Here is a 15844-nt window from a genome sequence, read left to right as displayed (position 1 = left end):
GCACAGCTATGTGGCATTGGACTGCTTAGGTATTTAATTTCTGTTGTGGGTCAAGGACAGCGCTCTTGATATACACCCTGGTGATTGAGAGCTGGATCAAGTCTTCTAAACTGGTGGTTGTGACCTTAGATTTTGAATGTAATGAGTCAAGATGAGCAATAAAAAAATGAGATAGAATGGAAAAATGGGTATTATTTTGTGAAACTTTTGTTAGGGTTATATGAGTATATATGCCTACCTGGGCGGTCTCTAGATAAAATGTAGTTTTGACAGTGGGTTGTGGTCAAAAAGTGTGGGAAAAGCTATTCTAGATTCTGGTCACACCCTTATGAAGCCTAACCTTGTTAGCCATGGTCAGTTAAAATGGCCCCACCCACCCTGCTTATAGAAGAAAGATAATTTACAGTTGTTCCTACCTACCAAAGACTTTAATTTCTAAGCATTGAAACAGGAGTAGCTAACTTTCTAGCTTTTAGGTGAGATCTGGCTTTTGACTTGGTTTCATCAGTCCCTAGCACATGTGTCAGTATATGATCTCATTTGTGACAACAGCTGCATTAAGAAACCAAACCTTCATTGCTTCCAGTGACAATATACTCGGAACTTGGGGATGTAAACTCTAAAAGAGGACCTTTTTCTGAGATAAAAATGGCATTTCCTACTAAGTATCTAGTAAATTAAGATTGTCACTGATGTGAGAGAAGAACTTCAAGAGTGCCTTTGCTTCCAATCCAAATTTCATTTTCCCAACAAGTTCTAGAAGTAGCTATTCAATTTTTAAATCAAGATAGTTTTCAAAGCCAGCTTTGAAAAAGCTTTGGGATCTTCTCTTCCTGTGCTACTCCTTTTCTGTCTTTTTCTTTCTCTTAACACAAAGGAACAAAAGGCATATTTATTGCCTGTTATATTTATTGAATAGACTTTTCTTTCTTAGGTTTATTTTAAAAGTGTTAGTATCATAATATTATATATTTATTCTTTTTAAACAACTGACTCAAGTTGCTTTTCATTTTTATGGCTTTAATTTTTTTTTTTTTAAATAATGAACAGTGGCCTTCAATAGAAAAAAAGATCTTTGCTCTGGGTTTGAAGTGTGGTCTAATGGTTAGAGCACTGAATTAAATCATAGTTCTGGCTCTGCCATTAATTAGCTCTGTGACCTTGGCCAGACATTTGATTCCCTAAATCTTTTTCTCTACCTGTAAAATAAGGGGGCTGCGTTGAATCCGTGAATCTAAACTTCATGTACCCACACACCCAGGGCCAATCCCATGTCCCCTTAGGATCTCCTCTTGCTGGCGTGTGTGTGTGTGTGTGTGTGTGTGTGTGTGTGTGTGCACGCGCACGCACACACGTGCACACACATAGGCACAAAGGAGAGCATTGGGAATGTTGTGTGTAGATGGAAAAGCACCTAAGTGCCTAAGATATGTCTCCTTCAGGGGTAGAATAGTGTTTTCACACTCCTAGAATAGGGTTATCACAAGCTTTTCTGCTGAGAACCTTGTATCAGGGTATGAGATTATTCCTGAAATTGCAGCTCTCAATTAAATTGTTAAGCAGTACTTGTTCTTTGAAGAGGTGACCACACATCTAGTTTGATTTTAGTTGTGCCCCAAATACCTATCTACTCAAACACTTAGCTGACCTCCTCCCCTACCCCATCCTCCCAGCCTCAGCCTGGTTTCATGGAGTCAGCTTTGTCTATTTCTGCCTACGGTTCTGATCATTAGAGTCACAGTTGGATTAGGCTAAGCTTTGCAAAGCATTTTTCAAGGAACAGTATTCTGTTGAGATGCTCAAGTTAAAAGGACTCTGTGGTCAAATTAGTTAGAGAAATGCTGCTTATCATAGCCTCATCTCTGAAACATTTATAATGTATATAGCAGTCCTAAAGTAAAGAAGTCCTAGGGAAACATGTTTAATTTTCTTAATCCGGGGCTCCTAAATTAATGTGAATGTTAAACACTCTTTTCATTTTTAATACCTATTAACCTTGTGTAGAACTATTGTACCACAGAATGTTCTTTAGGAATAATCAGTTAGATAACAGAAGGAGGGGTATTGTCTCCAGAATTCCATAAGTGAGACTCATGCATGCTTTGTGGGAGAGCTTTTTTCGGTCCTTTTAAATTATGCTGCATCAACTTATTTGATTAGTTTCTTGAAGCCTGGGTCCCAAGGGGATGACTTTTGGGAGAAGGATGGTTGGGTGGCAGGAGTACAGCAATAGCATTTCCTGGGTGTTGGTGGATTAGAGAAGATAGAACTAATGACAGTATGGGGCATGAGTGGTATGGTAGGCTAAAATATGGTCTCCCCCAAAATATCCACATCCAAATCCCTGGAACCTGTGAATGTGACCTTATTTGAAAAAAGGGTCTTTGTAGATGTAATTACGTTAATCTTGAGATGAGATCATCCTGGTTTATCCAGGTGGGCCCTAAATCCACTGACAAGTGTCCTCATAAGAGACACTCAGAGAAGAAGAGACACACAGAAGAGGAGATGATGTGAGCACACAGGCAGAGGCTGGACTGATGCAGCCACAAAGCAAGGGTTGCCACCAGCTGCCAGGAACTAGAAGAGGCAAGGCACAATGTCCCCTAGGGCCTCCCAAGTGAGTGCAGTCTTGCTGACCCCTCAATTTCAGACTACCCACCCCAGAACTCAGAGAGAATCAATTTCCGTTGTTTGAAGCCACCCAGTTTGTGGTAATTTGTTATGGCAGCCACAGGACACTAACACGGGGGAAGAGCACAGAAGGGGAAACAGTGAAGCAAAACCTCAGTCACTGGAGAGGTGCCTGAGTCAGACCTGACTGGTGCTCTCCCAGCTGGGCTCAGTGGAAGACCGCTCCGAACCTGGAGGGTGTGGGAAGCCCTTTAGCCTGGCATGGGGTGTGCAGACCCTCCTTAGGTTGCCTACAGTCCTCAGCTCTTGTCACCTGAACTATTAACTGTCTTTCCCCCTTTCCCCAGGCCACAGAGGCAGAGTGCTGCACCTGGCTTTGAGTCCAGACCAGACCCGGGTGTTTTCTGCTGCAGCTGATGGGACAGCCTCTGTATGGAATTGCTACCAGTCCTCCAGCCCTTCTAAGCCTCAGCATGCTCATTTCTAAGTGAGGACAATGACATCGCCTTGTCTTCTCCATGGGGTGGTGGAGTGTCAAGCAAGATGAAGAGCTCTTCCTGCTGCCGGTGCCTGTCCTCCTGACCTTCCTTCTCAGTTGCTTTACGTGCTCTGCTTCCTCCCGTTGCATTTCCCAGGGACTGTCTGTGACTTCTTGTCTTCTCTCTGCTTTCTTGCCCTCCCCCCTTCCTCCCACCCCCTCTTTCTTCTTCTCTTTTCCTTTTCAGAGATTCATGTTCACTGTTTTAGCCAGAATATTATCATAGCAAAGCTTTCTAAACACTTCTTTCCCACCTGACTTTTCTCCCAAGCTCCAATCTCATACTTCTGATTGCCTATGGGTATTTCCTTTTTGAGATCCTTTCCTGTCTTTAGCTCTATCTCAATACATTGAAAACACAACTCATTCACTTGAAAAACATTATTAAAATCCTACTATATGCTAGGCAGTATGTTAAGCATGCATATTATTTCCTCTCAGAATTAGCTCTTCTGTAGGAATCCCTTTTCCCTCCTAGTGGTCTCATCCTTATTCTAGTCTCCAAGTCACTAGGGAGCCTATGGACTATTGTGCTCTGTGCATCCGTGGTTCAACCTTTGTTCTCTTCTCTTTTGTTTCACTAGTAATGTCCTGAATACCTGAAGGCCAGTCCATTGTAATTGCCTTCTAACTGGTTCTCCTATTTTTAGTCTTCTTGAGTCTCCACCCCACTGCTGGGTTAAACTTCTGAAAGCACTGTGCAGATCCTGTTTGTCCCCTGCTCATAAACTCTCCATGACTCTCTATTACCTAACCCCCGGGTCTCAACCTCTCTAGCCCTGAGCCCAGGACCTGAAATTAGGGAACCTATTCTTGCCGTGGCTCTGCTATAAACACAGTGTGTAACCTCAGATGTGTAGCAGTGTCTGCAAGAATAAGAATTTGGATTTGATCACTGCTAAGTTTCCTTCAAGCTTGGTAAGTCAACAGTTTTGTGTTTTTAATGTTTCATCTGCTACCTAAGTCTTTCAATTTCTTGCCTTGGTACCTTCGTTGGAGCTTTTCTTCTAATCAGGAATTCCTGCTCCTCTCTCCCTTTTCTTTACACCTGGGCACAGGTCCTGACCTCTCCAGGAAGTGTTTTGAAATGATGTTATTGGGTATGAATTCTTGACATTAGTTTGAATCACCCATTCGGTATGAACATACTATTGTAGTTGTTTTTTAAATCTTTTACTACTATGTGGATCTTTGGTTATTTTAGTTTTAATGTGCTTATTTGTGCCTTGGACAACTAAGTTGAGGGGTTGAGGGAGGATACATTATCCTTTTTGGCGTGACTTAGAATGTTATGCACATGCCATGTGACTCTGCTTCACTCTGCCGGTGCAGATCCACCCACTAACTTTATAGAAAAGAAATTGGGGGGCCGGCCCGTGGCTCACTTGGTAGAGTGCGGTGCTGATAACACCAAGGCCATGGGTTCGGATCCTATATAGGGATGGCCGGTTTGCTCACTGGCTGAGTGTGGTGCTGACAACACCAAGTCAAGGGTTGAGATCCCCTTACCGGTCATCTTTTTTTAAAAAAAAAAAAAAGAAAAGAAATTGGGTATAGTCATACTGATTGACTTTATTTATGATAAGATTAAGAAGTGACAGCAAGTGAAATGAAATACAGCTCTCTAAACTGCCCCCTTCATAGTCTCAATGATCCAGTTGAGGTGTTTCTTTGAGAGAAGAGTGTAGACGCCAGGCCCTCGAGGGTCTCCGCATTTCTGGGGAAGGCCAAAGGCAGTGATACCTCGGAAGGTTCCCTCGCACAGCAGCGGGCTTCCAGAGTCTCCCTGCAGGAAGGCAAGAGGGGTGGGGTGGGGCCGGTGTCGAACACGGCCACTAGTGAAATGAAATGGAAGACATTCTACGGCATTTAATATGGAGTTAAGACCAACTTAGTTGAAAATTGGTGCTTAAAAACCAAAATGTTTGGAAATATTTTAATATTTTTAAATTGGCTCACTTGGCTTATCTATAAACGAGTGAAAATGGAAATAAAACTTGTATCATTTATTATCCACTAATTTTGAGACCGGTTCTCTGCTTTCAGAAAGCAAATCTTCCTGGTTATTTGTCATTTTCTCAAAATGTTTAATAACTCCAAGTGTAAAATAGTCAAGTGCAGATGGTACATTGAGGCAAAGAATAAAAACCATGTTTTCTGGTTCCTCTAGCAGATAATTGTCTTCCCAAAGAAACAAAACCAAAGCAACCCCTTTCAGGCAAAAGTTGGCCTTATGAGTATATGAAATAAGGAGCCATATGAGAACCTAGAGTTCTTCGTAGCCAGGTATATTTCCCCTGCCTACGACTGTGCAGAATTAGTCCTTGAGGTTTAATTCATCAACCATCAATGCCAGGGCATTGAGAGAACAGAAAGGATTGCTAGACTTTGACAGTAGATGGTGGTTAATGGGAGGGGGACTAGCATCTTGGCCTCACGATGTTGCATGTGGGTTCTGAAAGCATGAAAGTTCTGGGTTCCTGGGTACCCAGAGTGGGGGACAAGGGAGGGAATGGTGAGGAAGGGCAAAGAAGAGGAAGCGGAAGGGTGCTAAAGACAAATTCCATCTTTTCTCAGATTCTGGTTAGCCTTGGTCCTGAAAGCAAGACATAGCTCCTAGGAAGGACAGATACTGGATCTTTCATTCCCTGATAACTCTCAAACCATGCACACTGCACACTCCTGCTCTTCTGGTTAGATTCTATAGGGTCTTTGGGAAAGGTGAGAAATGACAAGAGCTTAAAAATCTAAGTGTTTTTTTCTACTTCTATCTTTAAGCAGAGCCCTGTCCTGCCCCTTCTCAGGGCACTCTGGGCTGGAGGCTTACACATTCTTTGATGTGGGTCATGCTTGGAAATTGTTTACTGGGGAATGAGCTTAGCTCTAGGAAGCTGTGGGTTCTAGCCTGTGGTCCTCAGCCAGGCTTGGGAATGACAGGCATTTCAGACAGGCCCAGGTATATGGCAGAGGAATTTTTGGGGGGTTGCAGAGATGGGGAAAGGGTACTGAAGGCCCTTGAGGAACCCTGACTTCCACTCTCCTAAGTGTTGAATATCTTTAAGTTTAGATCTATATATGTTAATATGAAAAATGAGAAAAAACATTGCTTCTCTGGTTTCTGATATAAAATCAAGAATACATAGTAGGTCAACCCATGTACTAGTAGTGAACTTCATATTTTTAACAACTTACTTCAGCTGAGCATACTAGTTTATTTGATGGGGGTTTCATCAAATTTCTTTCAGAAAGCACTAGGACCCTGTAGAAGCCAATGCCATGAGAAAATAAAGCATGACATTATATTTTCTTTATCTGAATGACTTATTCCAACTGCTCAAATGTGGAATCTTATTGTACTTACATTGCACGTGTCTTTTCCACCTTGGAGGCTTCCAGCACAAATCATGTTCAGTCCAATCACAGGATGAAAATTATAGTGCTTTTGATCATTGCAGATTTTTCTGTCTATGATGGTGACATTGACTTCCCTCAGAGTATCGGACTGAGGTGACTTATTGTGAAACTTCCCCCACCCTGCAACTTGACACTTGGTTCCTGGCTTCACATCCTCCCCCTTTTTAGGTAGATGAAGGATAGTCACGTTTTTGTTAATTATTGCTTTTTTGTTCAGCTGTTGGAAGACAAGCAAAAGGGTCAATAGAATGAGGTAAGTATTAACATTTTTAGTTAAATTCTAGCCCAACCCTGAAGGACCTCCTTATGTGAATTTGTAACAATAGGGGCACCGAGGAAAGGTTTCCATGTAGGTGGCCAGATTGTAGGAGGTTCTATGATTGTTAAGAAGACAATCAAAGGTACGTACCCGCAGAAGTTTAAGATCACCCTCATGTGTGTCCTTGTCATAGCACGGATATGGAAACTCTTCCTTAATGAACATTATCTGTTTTTCTGGCTCATTCTTGGTTATTGAGTGAGCCCCAAGAACAACTTTGGACTTTTTGTTCCTGAGAATAGACACAACACTCTTTACTGGGTTTATTCTTTTAATCAGGAGCTGAGCATATTATGTATTGATCAGCTTCATTGTCCCATGTGTAAATACACTTGTTGTGAAGATATTTCTTTGTGACTCAGAAAGAAAACACGTGCTTTAAAGAATAAAAGGTAAGATGTATATGAATCCATCATCATTATCATCACCACCACCACCACCAGCTTATTTATAAAATGCTTAAACAGGTTCATTGAAAAACAAATAGGAGAATTCCATGGCAGCAAAGCTAAGTCTTGGGCTTGCCAGCCCCACCCTCCCACCCCCAGCTTGGCTGTGACAGAGAATCAGGTTGCAGATACTAGAAAACAAAGATCTCAGTAGTCCAGGGACAGAAGCAAAAGGCACCTGATAGTTGTAGGGTAATGCATTGAAGGGATCTTTGTAAGAGAACAACTAAGTCACCTTGAATGGGAAAACTTTCCCAAACAGATTGCCCAGCAGAGGAGGGCCCTACTTGCATGGTGTTGAGTGTGTGTATGTTGGGGAGATGGTGGTCTGAAGGAGGGGCCCAGGAGTCTTTTCTTCTTTTACCCCATGCTAAAGGTTCATTTTGATTAACAAAATCAATATACTCTCTGATGTATTGATGATTAAGGCTATCATCATCTATGACCTAGTAGTATAAACTATACCAGTCCGATATTCACACTGCCTTTTTCCCACTACACTGGCTGAGATTGGTCTCACTTAAGACATTAGAACAGTGCTCCTGTAGAGCATACTTTGCTGATGAAATGTTCTATAAATCTGCACTGTCCAGTATGATAGACAGTAGCCACACATGGCTACTGAGGACTTGAAGTATGGCTAGTGCAAACAAGGAGCTAAATTTGGAATTTTATTTAACTTTAATTAACTTAAATTTACATAGCCACATGTGGCTAGTGGCTATCATATTGCACAGCCCAGGTTTAGAGGCTTGATTTAGGGAGTGGAGAAAAGATCAGACCCAAGAAGAAGTTTGAAGGTAGTGGTCAATAGGAGTTAAGAGACAGCCGAAGATGTGAGAAGAATTCACTAGGGATACAGGAAGGCACTGGAAACAAGTTTTTTCTACCTGGCAGTTGTGCCTGGGCACTGAGGAGGCACTGGAAGTTTTCCCCTTCCAGGCTGTGGCTAATTCTATCCAGTCAAGCTGTCATGACCAGAAGCAAAGCTTTGCAGACCTTTACCTGGTGGTTGTATGGAGACCTGCAGGGAGAGCTGTGGGTGCTGCTTCCTCATTGGCCTGATTCTTTTTGGCAAGTCTGGGCTTCACTTCCTTTTGGGCTAAAGGAAGTCTCCAAAGATTTAAGTGATGTGAAAATACACATGAGCCTACTGTGGATTAGTGGAATTTACTCTTTTTATTAGTCTTTCTCCAAATTAGAATATCTCCACAAACATTTTTTTAAAACTCAAGCACTTACAGGACACAGTGAGCTGCAGTCAGCACCCAGTCTTTTGCAATCAAAGCACCAGCACAGATGTGTTCTCCGTTAAGTAGGACCATGTAGGGTCTTGAATGAGGAGTTACTTGATTTCCTCCGATAATTTTCACACAGACATCTGTTCAATAGAAAAAGGCAAATCAGATTGGTGCCCACCCCAAAGAATGCCATATAAAGCCATGGTTCTAAGACCAGTCATGCTCTTCGTGCTTGGAGAGGAAGCGTGGATGAGAGCATTTCCCACCCTGCTGCTTTTATTCCATGTAGACCTTCAAACATCTGAATGTTAATCCCATTCCTGTTGGACTCAGAGAGGGTCCTGCTCTTTTGCCCACAGAAGCCATGCCATTGGCTGTTCCAGGGATCATTAGGCTGGAAATGTGTCACAAACCACCAGCCTCAGCGATTGTAAGGGATAGAGAGCTGTGTGTTGGTCTATACCAGCAACAGTCGGTGAAGGAGATGCTGGTGGCCATGACAACTGTGAGTTCCCCACTCTCTTCTGGCAGACTGTTAATTTGGGGGGAAGCAGAGAGGACTTTAGAAGCTTGAGAACTTCCCTTTCCACTCCAAGCCCTAGCGAGACCACATCTTGCAAAGTGACATTAGCACCTCTAGCTGTGACCCCGGCTGTGAGATCATCGTGAGACTCTTGGTTATTCAACTATTCTGTCCGCACTGTCCTACACCATTCTTGTAAGTTGACAATAACGTCTATTGCACCCAAAGCTCCCCTTCAGTCTCCAGACTACGCCACATGGTTTAAACGAAGACCTTTTCCAATGACGGAGGGGAAGGAAGGAGAGAATTTTCTATAAGTAGAGAGTTCTGCCTTCGTAAAATTCCCCTGGTGATAGACTAGGAGTATAGACCCATTGTTAGGGAGCAAGGGGACCTAAACACAAGGGAACCATACCTGCTGGTTGAGAGGACCTTATGTCTTTGTGATGTACTCTCAGCTCTCCACCTTCTACACCAGATGTTCTTGGATTCTCCTAAAATATTTCTCCTGACTGTTGGCTGAGACCCATTTTTTTAAAAATAGGGAACAGTGTCTTTTATTCCATAGTTAAAACTAACACATTGCCGAATTCATAGATGTAGAAGCCTTTCATAAGGTCTGATGAGGGTGTGGGTAAGGGGAAGAGAGGGACCACGGATCTGTGCTTTCCAGAAAGGAGTTGGGAAGGGAAAATTCTAGGCTCTGGAAATAAAAGGTAAGGAACTTATAAAAACCAAGAGGACTTCATCCACATCCCAATTTTTCCTAGAGTGAGTCAAGTATAGATAGATTCCAAAGGTGAATTTTTGGACTTTCCAGACTGCAGAAATGATAAATTCAATAAAACATTCCTTTTTGCAGAGTTCTGTGTTTGTTTAGTGAGCAAATATGTCAGCCTCAGAAATAAGTCCACATCTCTTGCCACCAACCACTCCTAGAAGGGTCTGGGGTAGGGTTAAAGTAGGTAGGAAGCTTTTAAAAACTAGAAATTCCTGGTCCCCACCTAGAGTTAAATTAAGTCAGAACTTCTGAGGCTGAAGCTGCAACATCAGTATTTTTTAAAAGCCCTCCAAATTATCCTAATGTGTGTGAGGTGGAGACCCTTGGTCCCAAGCATTGAGCCTTGCTTTGCTGTGTTGTTCATTTTTTGGGTCCGCCTTGCTCTCTCTGAACACAGGAACCAAAGTGGAGCAGAGCAAGCTGCTTTTGTTGTTGCCTTTGAAGAAAAGATATGGTTGGATTTTTTTTTAAAATCTGCCCTGTTGTCACCGTTATGGAGGATTTAACATGCGTGAATATAGTCATATATGCCATGCTTATAATATGCCCACCCTTTTGGCTCAAATGTCCTGCAACCTTGTTATTTTAAAATTTCTTCTTCTCATTTTTAGGTGTAAGATAAACCTGTAAACTTCCTTGGGAATTCCTGGCAAGACATGTTATTACATCAGCCCCTGCCCACTATTCCTACCTCCAAAAGCCTATGGGCCCTGGGGAAAAACCATGGCTGGCTCTACGTTTGTCAGACCATTTTACCCCAGCCCAGAGTAGTCCTTACTTCTTAGTGGGTTCTTCAAGGAAGATCTATAGCTACCTAGGAGCACTTGCCCTTCCAGTGATTATGCCATGAATTTTACAGCATTTCAACCCATGCTTTGGAACTCACACGAAAGCATGAATATTGGTTACCATCGGTACACCAAAGAAGTAGATTAATAAAAAATACCATAGCACTTCCAAAGAGTAGATGTGGGAACTTTTCTAATGTCCTAATGTATTCCCGAGGAGACTCTAGATGAGAGAAATAATTATAAAAATTCAAATAATTCCTGATTCACTTTTGGTGTCCAGGTTAGATTTGTCTTGCCTTTAAAACTATCTATGCATTTTCTGCTGCAAGAAAGGCTGAACTGACTAAGGCACTACTATGCCTTTCCTGAAAGGTTCTATTTGTTTCCTTAACTCAAGAGTGTTTTGTTTGTTTGCTCATTTTTACATAATCCTTTCTGGCAATTTTCAAGCTACAAGTTGGCAGCAATAAACATTGGTGGTTCTGTTATCTCTTATAAAGAAATTACAAAAAAGAAAGAAAGATTTTTTTTTTCCTTTTTGTTGTTTTTTGTGTCCGGCAACGGATCGCAACCCTCAGTGTCGCGCCCGTACCGGACCGGGACCGGCAACGGTATTGCAACCCTCGGTGCTGCGCCCGCACCTCGCTCAGCCAGTGAGCGGGAACCGGTCTGTATGTGGGATCCGAACCCTTGGCGGGAGCGCCACTGCGCTCTCAAGCGGCGCACTGTAGCAGTGCGCCACCGGGCCGGCCCCAAAGAAAGATTTTTTTTCACTCTAAAATAAAGATGTATTTAGAATCCTAGAAAGAATGCTAAACATTTTAAGCTATGGGGGGGGGGGTAATCTTAGTTTAGTAAGATAACATTACCAAAGGTTCACTGAAAGTTTGCTCCATTTTGCTTAATGCTTATTATGAAAATGACAAGAATCACTTACCTTCAGGAATTAGCAGGAGAAAAATGACAATTGAGAGAGAAGATGCCAGAAATTTGTAGGAGTTCCTCATTGTGGCTTGTGTCCCCACATCAATCAACATGAAAATCTGTTTTCAGTTCTTGATCGCCTCTATTTATAAAGTGAGAGTACAAAGGATGTGGTTTCCTTTCTTTCAAATTTCAAACTTCAGCATTAGGAAACTAAACACAAGTGAGAACAGTGAACACTTGCTCATTGCCAAGGTAATGCTTTCCTCTGTGAGGGCTGCTGAGGGGGAGCATAGTCATTCTACAGGGTGGGAGGGGGCAAGGGGACCTTGTTGCCATCAGATCATAGTGCACAGTAAGTGGTTGTAAATGTCTCAGCTAAGATTTCGAAGACCGTCATCATCAGCAATATCCATGAATGGACGAAGCTCCCCTATGACTTAAATTAGAGCTTCAAAAACACGTCCTAAAACTTGGACACCAAGCAAATTTATTTCTAGCTATCTCTTTGCGTTATATAGCATGAATAGGCCAAGTGCAAGTGGAGGGAAGGACACAGATTATTTACATCTAAGCTCCTGCCTCAATTTTCCTTCCCCACTTTGTGGAGAATGGTTTATGTGCCCCTGCCTGGAGTCTGCGGCAGGTGTAGGGACATGGGCTGCTGGGGGTAGGGCCTCTTGGTCCTTTCCAGCCCTCTGTTTAATTTTCCAACTTTAGAAACTGAAATTAACTCTGAGTTTCCCCGCCCTCCTTCCCTCCCTCCCTCCCTCCCTCCCTCCCTCCCTTCCTTTCTTCCTTCCTTCTTTAGCTGAGAAGGAAAATGGGAGTCAGACATGGCTATTTTGTTCCAATATTGGGGAATGTCTCACTCTTAGAAGATTCAGCCTCAGTCCCTGGAGGAGCAGTATGCAGTATGTTTTCTATTAGAAATGTTTTTAGCTCTTTTTCTGAGCTGAGGATGTGGTTTCTATTATACTTATGGTCATATGTTCTGTTAGGATGTTGGTGTTGAATCAACCATCCGCATAGTTAACACCCAGATGACTTCAGACCTAGTGGTTCCTTTCTTAGAAATCATATGACCTTAGAAGGGAGCCTAACTGAGACCCCTGAGTGTCTTTTCCCCAGATATTGCTAGTGTGTCAAAGGTTCACATTTTCAGTAACAGCAGTGGGATACTCTGCCTCTGGTTTTGGTGGGTAATTTTAGTACAATCTTTAAAAAATAAAATTTTAATTGACTACACCTACTGAAAATTTCTTAAAAGAAACACCAACAATTTTATTTCTTTTTATGTGAATGTCATTGCTATGCTTCAATTTATGTTGACTTTTCACAGTGTTATGAGACAGAACTTATACGCCATAAAGTTCACCCATTTAAAGTGTACAATTCAATGAGTTTTAGTATATTTACAGAGTTGTGCAGCCATCTCCATAATCTAATTCTTGAACGTTTTCACCATCCCCAAAGAAACCTTTTACCCACTAGCAGTCACCCCCATTAGGCAACTTCTGATCTACTTTCTGTCTCCAAAGATTTGCCTGTTCTAAACACTTCATATGAATGGAATTATAAATATATGGTATTTTTTGACTGACTTCTTTCACTCAGCATAATGCTTTTGAGGTTCATTCACAGTGTAACATATTAATAGTTTATTCCTTTTTATTGTCAAATAATATTCCATTATATACATATAGCATATTTTATTTATTCATTCATGAGTTGATGGACCTTCGGGTTGTTTCTACTTTTTAACTATTACAAATAATGCCCCTGTGAACATTCATGTACAAATTTTTGTGTGGATACATGTTTTCATTTTTCTTAGGTCTATACCTAAGAATGAAATTAATGAAATTACTGGTTCATACGGTAACTCTATGCTTAACATTTTGAGAAACTTCTAAACTGTTTTCCAAAGTAGCTGCACCATTTTACATTCCCACCAATAATTAGCTAAGTTCTAATTTCTCTACATCATTGCCAATATTGTTATTGTTTGTTTTTTTGACAATTGCAATTCTAGTGGGTGTGAAATAATATCTCATTGTGGTTTTGATTTGCATTTTCCTAATGACTACAGATGTTGAGCTTCTTTTCATGTGCTGTGTGCCGTTCATATATCTTCTTTGGTGAACTGTCTATTCAAGTCCTTTGCCCACTTTTAAATTGAGTTATTTGTCTTTTTATTATGGAGGTATAAGTACCCTTTATACATTCTGGATGTGAGTCCTTTATAAGACATATGATTTGCAAATATTTTCTCTAAGTCTGTGGGTTGTCTTTTTTCTTTCTTGATGGTATCTGTTGAAGCACAAAAAATTTTAATTTCGATAAAGTCCAACTTAATCTCTTTTATTACTTTTGCCTTTGGTGTCATAGCTAAGAAATCATGAACTAACCCAAGATCACAGATTTACTCCCACATCTACTTCTAAGAGTGTTATAGTTCTATCTTGTTCTGACACTTAGGCCTATTTTTTGTTAATTTTTTTCTATGTTATGAGTTAATTTTTATGTATGCTTGAGGTATGGGGCCAATTTCATTCTTTTATGTGTGGATGTTTAGTTGTCCCAGGATTATTTGTTGAAAAAACATTTTTTTTCTTTTTTTTTAACCCATGGAATTGCCTTGGCCCCTTTGTTGAAAATCAATTGACTATAAATATTAAGGTTTATTTCTGGACTCTCAACTCTATAACATTTAAGTATATGTCTAACCTTATGCCAGTACCACATTGTCTTAATTACTGTGGCTTTGTAGACAGTTTTGAAATTTAAAAGTCTGAGTCCAATAACTTTGTTCTGTTTTAACAATCTTATCCAGGTTGTTTTGGATATGAAATATAAGCTTTAAAAATTGTGTATGTAGCTATTTCTTTATGTTCTTGGGAAAAAATTTAATTTATTCCAATGTGAATGAGCCATTACAATAGTGTAAACCAGTAGTTCTCAAAGTGTGATTTCGGACTCCTAGGGGGTCCTGAGGGCCTGTGACCCTTTCAGGGGTCTGTGAGGTCAAAACTATTTTCATAATAATACTAAGATATTGTTTGCCTTTTCCCCTGTGTGTCGACATTTGCACTGATTGTTCAAAAGCAACGATGGGTAAAACCTCTGACACGTTAGCATGAAATCAGTGCAGTAACAACAAACTGTACTAGTCACTATAACCTTGTCAGACATGTTAAAAAAAAAAAAAAGCCAGTTTCACTCAAGAAAGTTATCGATGAAGCAGTAAAACATTTTTCATCTTACTAATCTTTATCCTGTAGTAAATGTCTTTTTAATATCTATATAATATGGGAATTATGCAAAAGATCCACAAAGCACTTTGGCTGCACACTGAAGTAAAAGGGTTGTCTTAAGGAAAAGTTCTAGTGTGAGCTGATCTATCTCTTTTCATGGAGTACTATTTTTATTTGAAAGAATGCTGACAAAGTATGCTTATTCAGACATTACTATTTGGCAGACATTTTCTCAAATATGAATGAAGTAATTCTGACAATTTTTGTTGCTAATGATAAAATTAGGGCTTTCAAGTGAAAGTTAGAATTTTTGGAAAACTTGTGTCTGCTATGATGATCTTGACATCTTTCTAACCCTTAAAGACTCTCCTGATGAGATGGTGATATTAACAAATACAAATTTTAAAACACTGTGTAATGAAATGTCCCAACATTTGGAAAATCTGCATAACTCAGTGAACCAATATTTTTTAAAAGGGCAATGCATGCTGTTCCACGCATTTGTTTTTGAATTTGCTGTAGTCTTTCCAAAGTAGCAGCGGAGTGAATTAGCTATGGGGGTAAAGGGCTGGAATCATATTAATTAATTATAATTAATTAGTTATTTATTGAATGCCTATTAGGTGCCAGATGTAATGCTAGGTGCCAAGGATAAGAAGCAAAGGTGAATAAAACAGATTTAATCCTTGTCATTACGGATCATAGAGTCCAATAAGGAAGAAATCTTATACATATATAAAATAATTTTAAATTGTCATAAGTATCATAAAGAAAAAAAATTGGGTGCTAAGATGGAGAATACTAGGAGAGGGCCTATTTTAGAGAGGGTGATCAGAAAAGCTTTTCTGAGTAACTGACATGTAAGCAGAGACCTGCAGGATGAAAAAGAGCCCACCTGAGGAAACCTGGCTTGTGGGTGAGTGTGTGCATGTGTGAGTGCCCATGGGGGTGGGGATGTATGTGAGGGGGGTGG

At 40.7% G+C, this 15844-nt stretch overlaps 2 protein-coding genes across 2 annotated transcripts in view; one reads left to right on the top strand and one right to left on the bottom strand.

Moving 5' to 3' along the window:
* The window catches only part of CDC20B (cell division cycle 20B), a 14451-nt gene extending 11299 nt beyond the window's left edge, over positions 1–3152 (top strand). Inside the window, exon 6 of the mRNA XM_008594191.1 lies at positions 2982–3152. Within this exon, the coding sequence (XP_008592413.1) occupies positions 2982–3121 (140 nt within the window). The 3' untranslated portion in view covers positions 3122–3152. The remainder of the gene's footprint in view (positions 1–2981) is intronic.
* Positions 3153–4796: 1644 nt separating this feature from the next.
* On the bottom strand, positions 4797–11697 carry GZMA (granzyme A (granzyme 1, cytotoxic T-lymphocyte-associated serine esterase 3)). The gene is made up of 5 exons (XM_008594190.1): positions 11628–11697; positions 8597–8735; positions 6996–7137; positions 6534–6803; positions 4797–4958 (listed from the first exon to the last, which is right to left on the bottom strand). The coding sequence occupies exons 1-5, from the start codon at positions 11695–11697 to the stop codon at positions 4797–4799; spliced, it is 783 nt and encodes a 260-aa protein (XP_008592412.1).
* Positions 11698–15844: the final 4147 nt, after the last annotated feature.

This window comes from Galeopterus variegatus, unplaced genomic scaffold (genome assembly GCF_000696425.1).
Source record: "Galeopterus variegatus unplaced genomic scaffold, G_variegatus-3.0.2 Scaffold10322, whole genome shotgun sequence".
Lineage (NCBI taxonomy): Eukaryota > Metazoa > Chordata > Mammalia > Dermoptera > Cynocephalidae > Galeopterus > Galeopterus variegatus.
The sequence above is the reverse complement of the archived record's forward strand: the minus strand, read 5'-3'. Positions and strand labels throughout refer to the sequence as shown.

What these genes read in the sequence shown, in the direction of transcription:
- GZMA (XM_008594190.1), bottom strand. Translation starts at nt 11,697, where the DNA reads ATGAGGAACTCCTACAAATTTCTGGCATCTTCTCTCTCAATTGTCATT. An exon ending in ACTGCAGCTCACTGTGTCCT is followed by an intron (nt 7,138 to 8,596) that starts GTAAGTGCTTGA and finishes GTCTATTCTCAG; the next exon opens with GAACAAAAAGTCCAAAGTTG. An exon ending in GTGGAAAAGACACGTGCAAT is followed by an intron (nt 4,959 to 6,533) that starts GTAAGTACAATA and finishes GCCTTCCTGCAG; the next exon opens with GGAGACTCTGGAAGCCCGCT.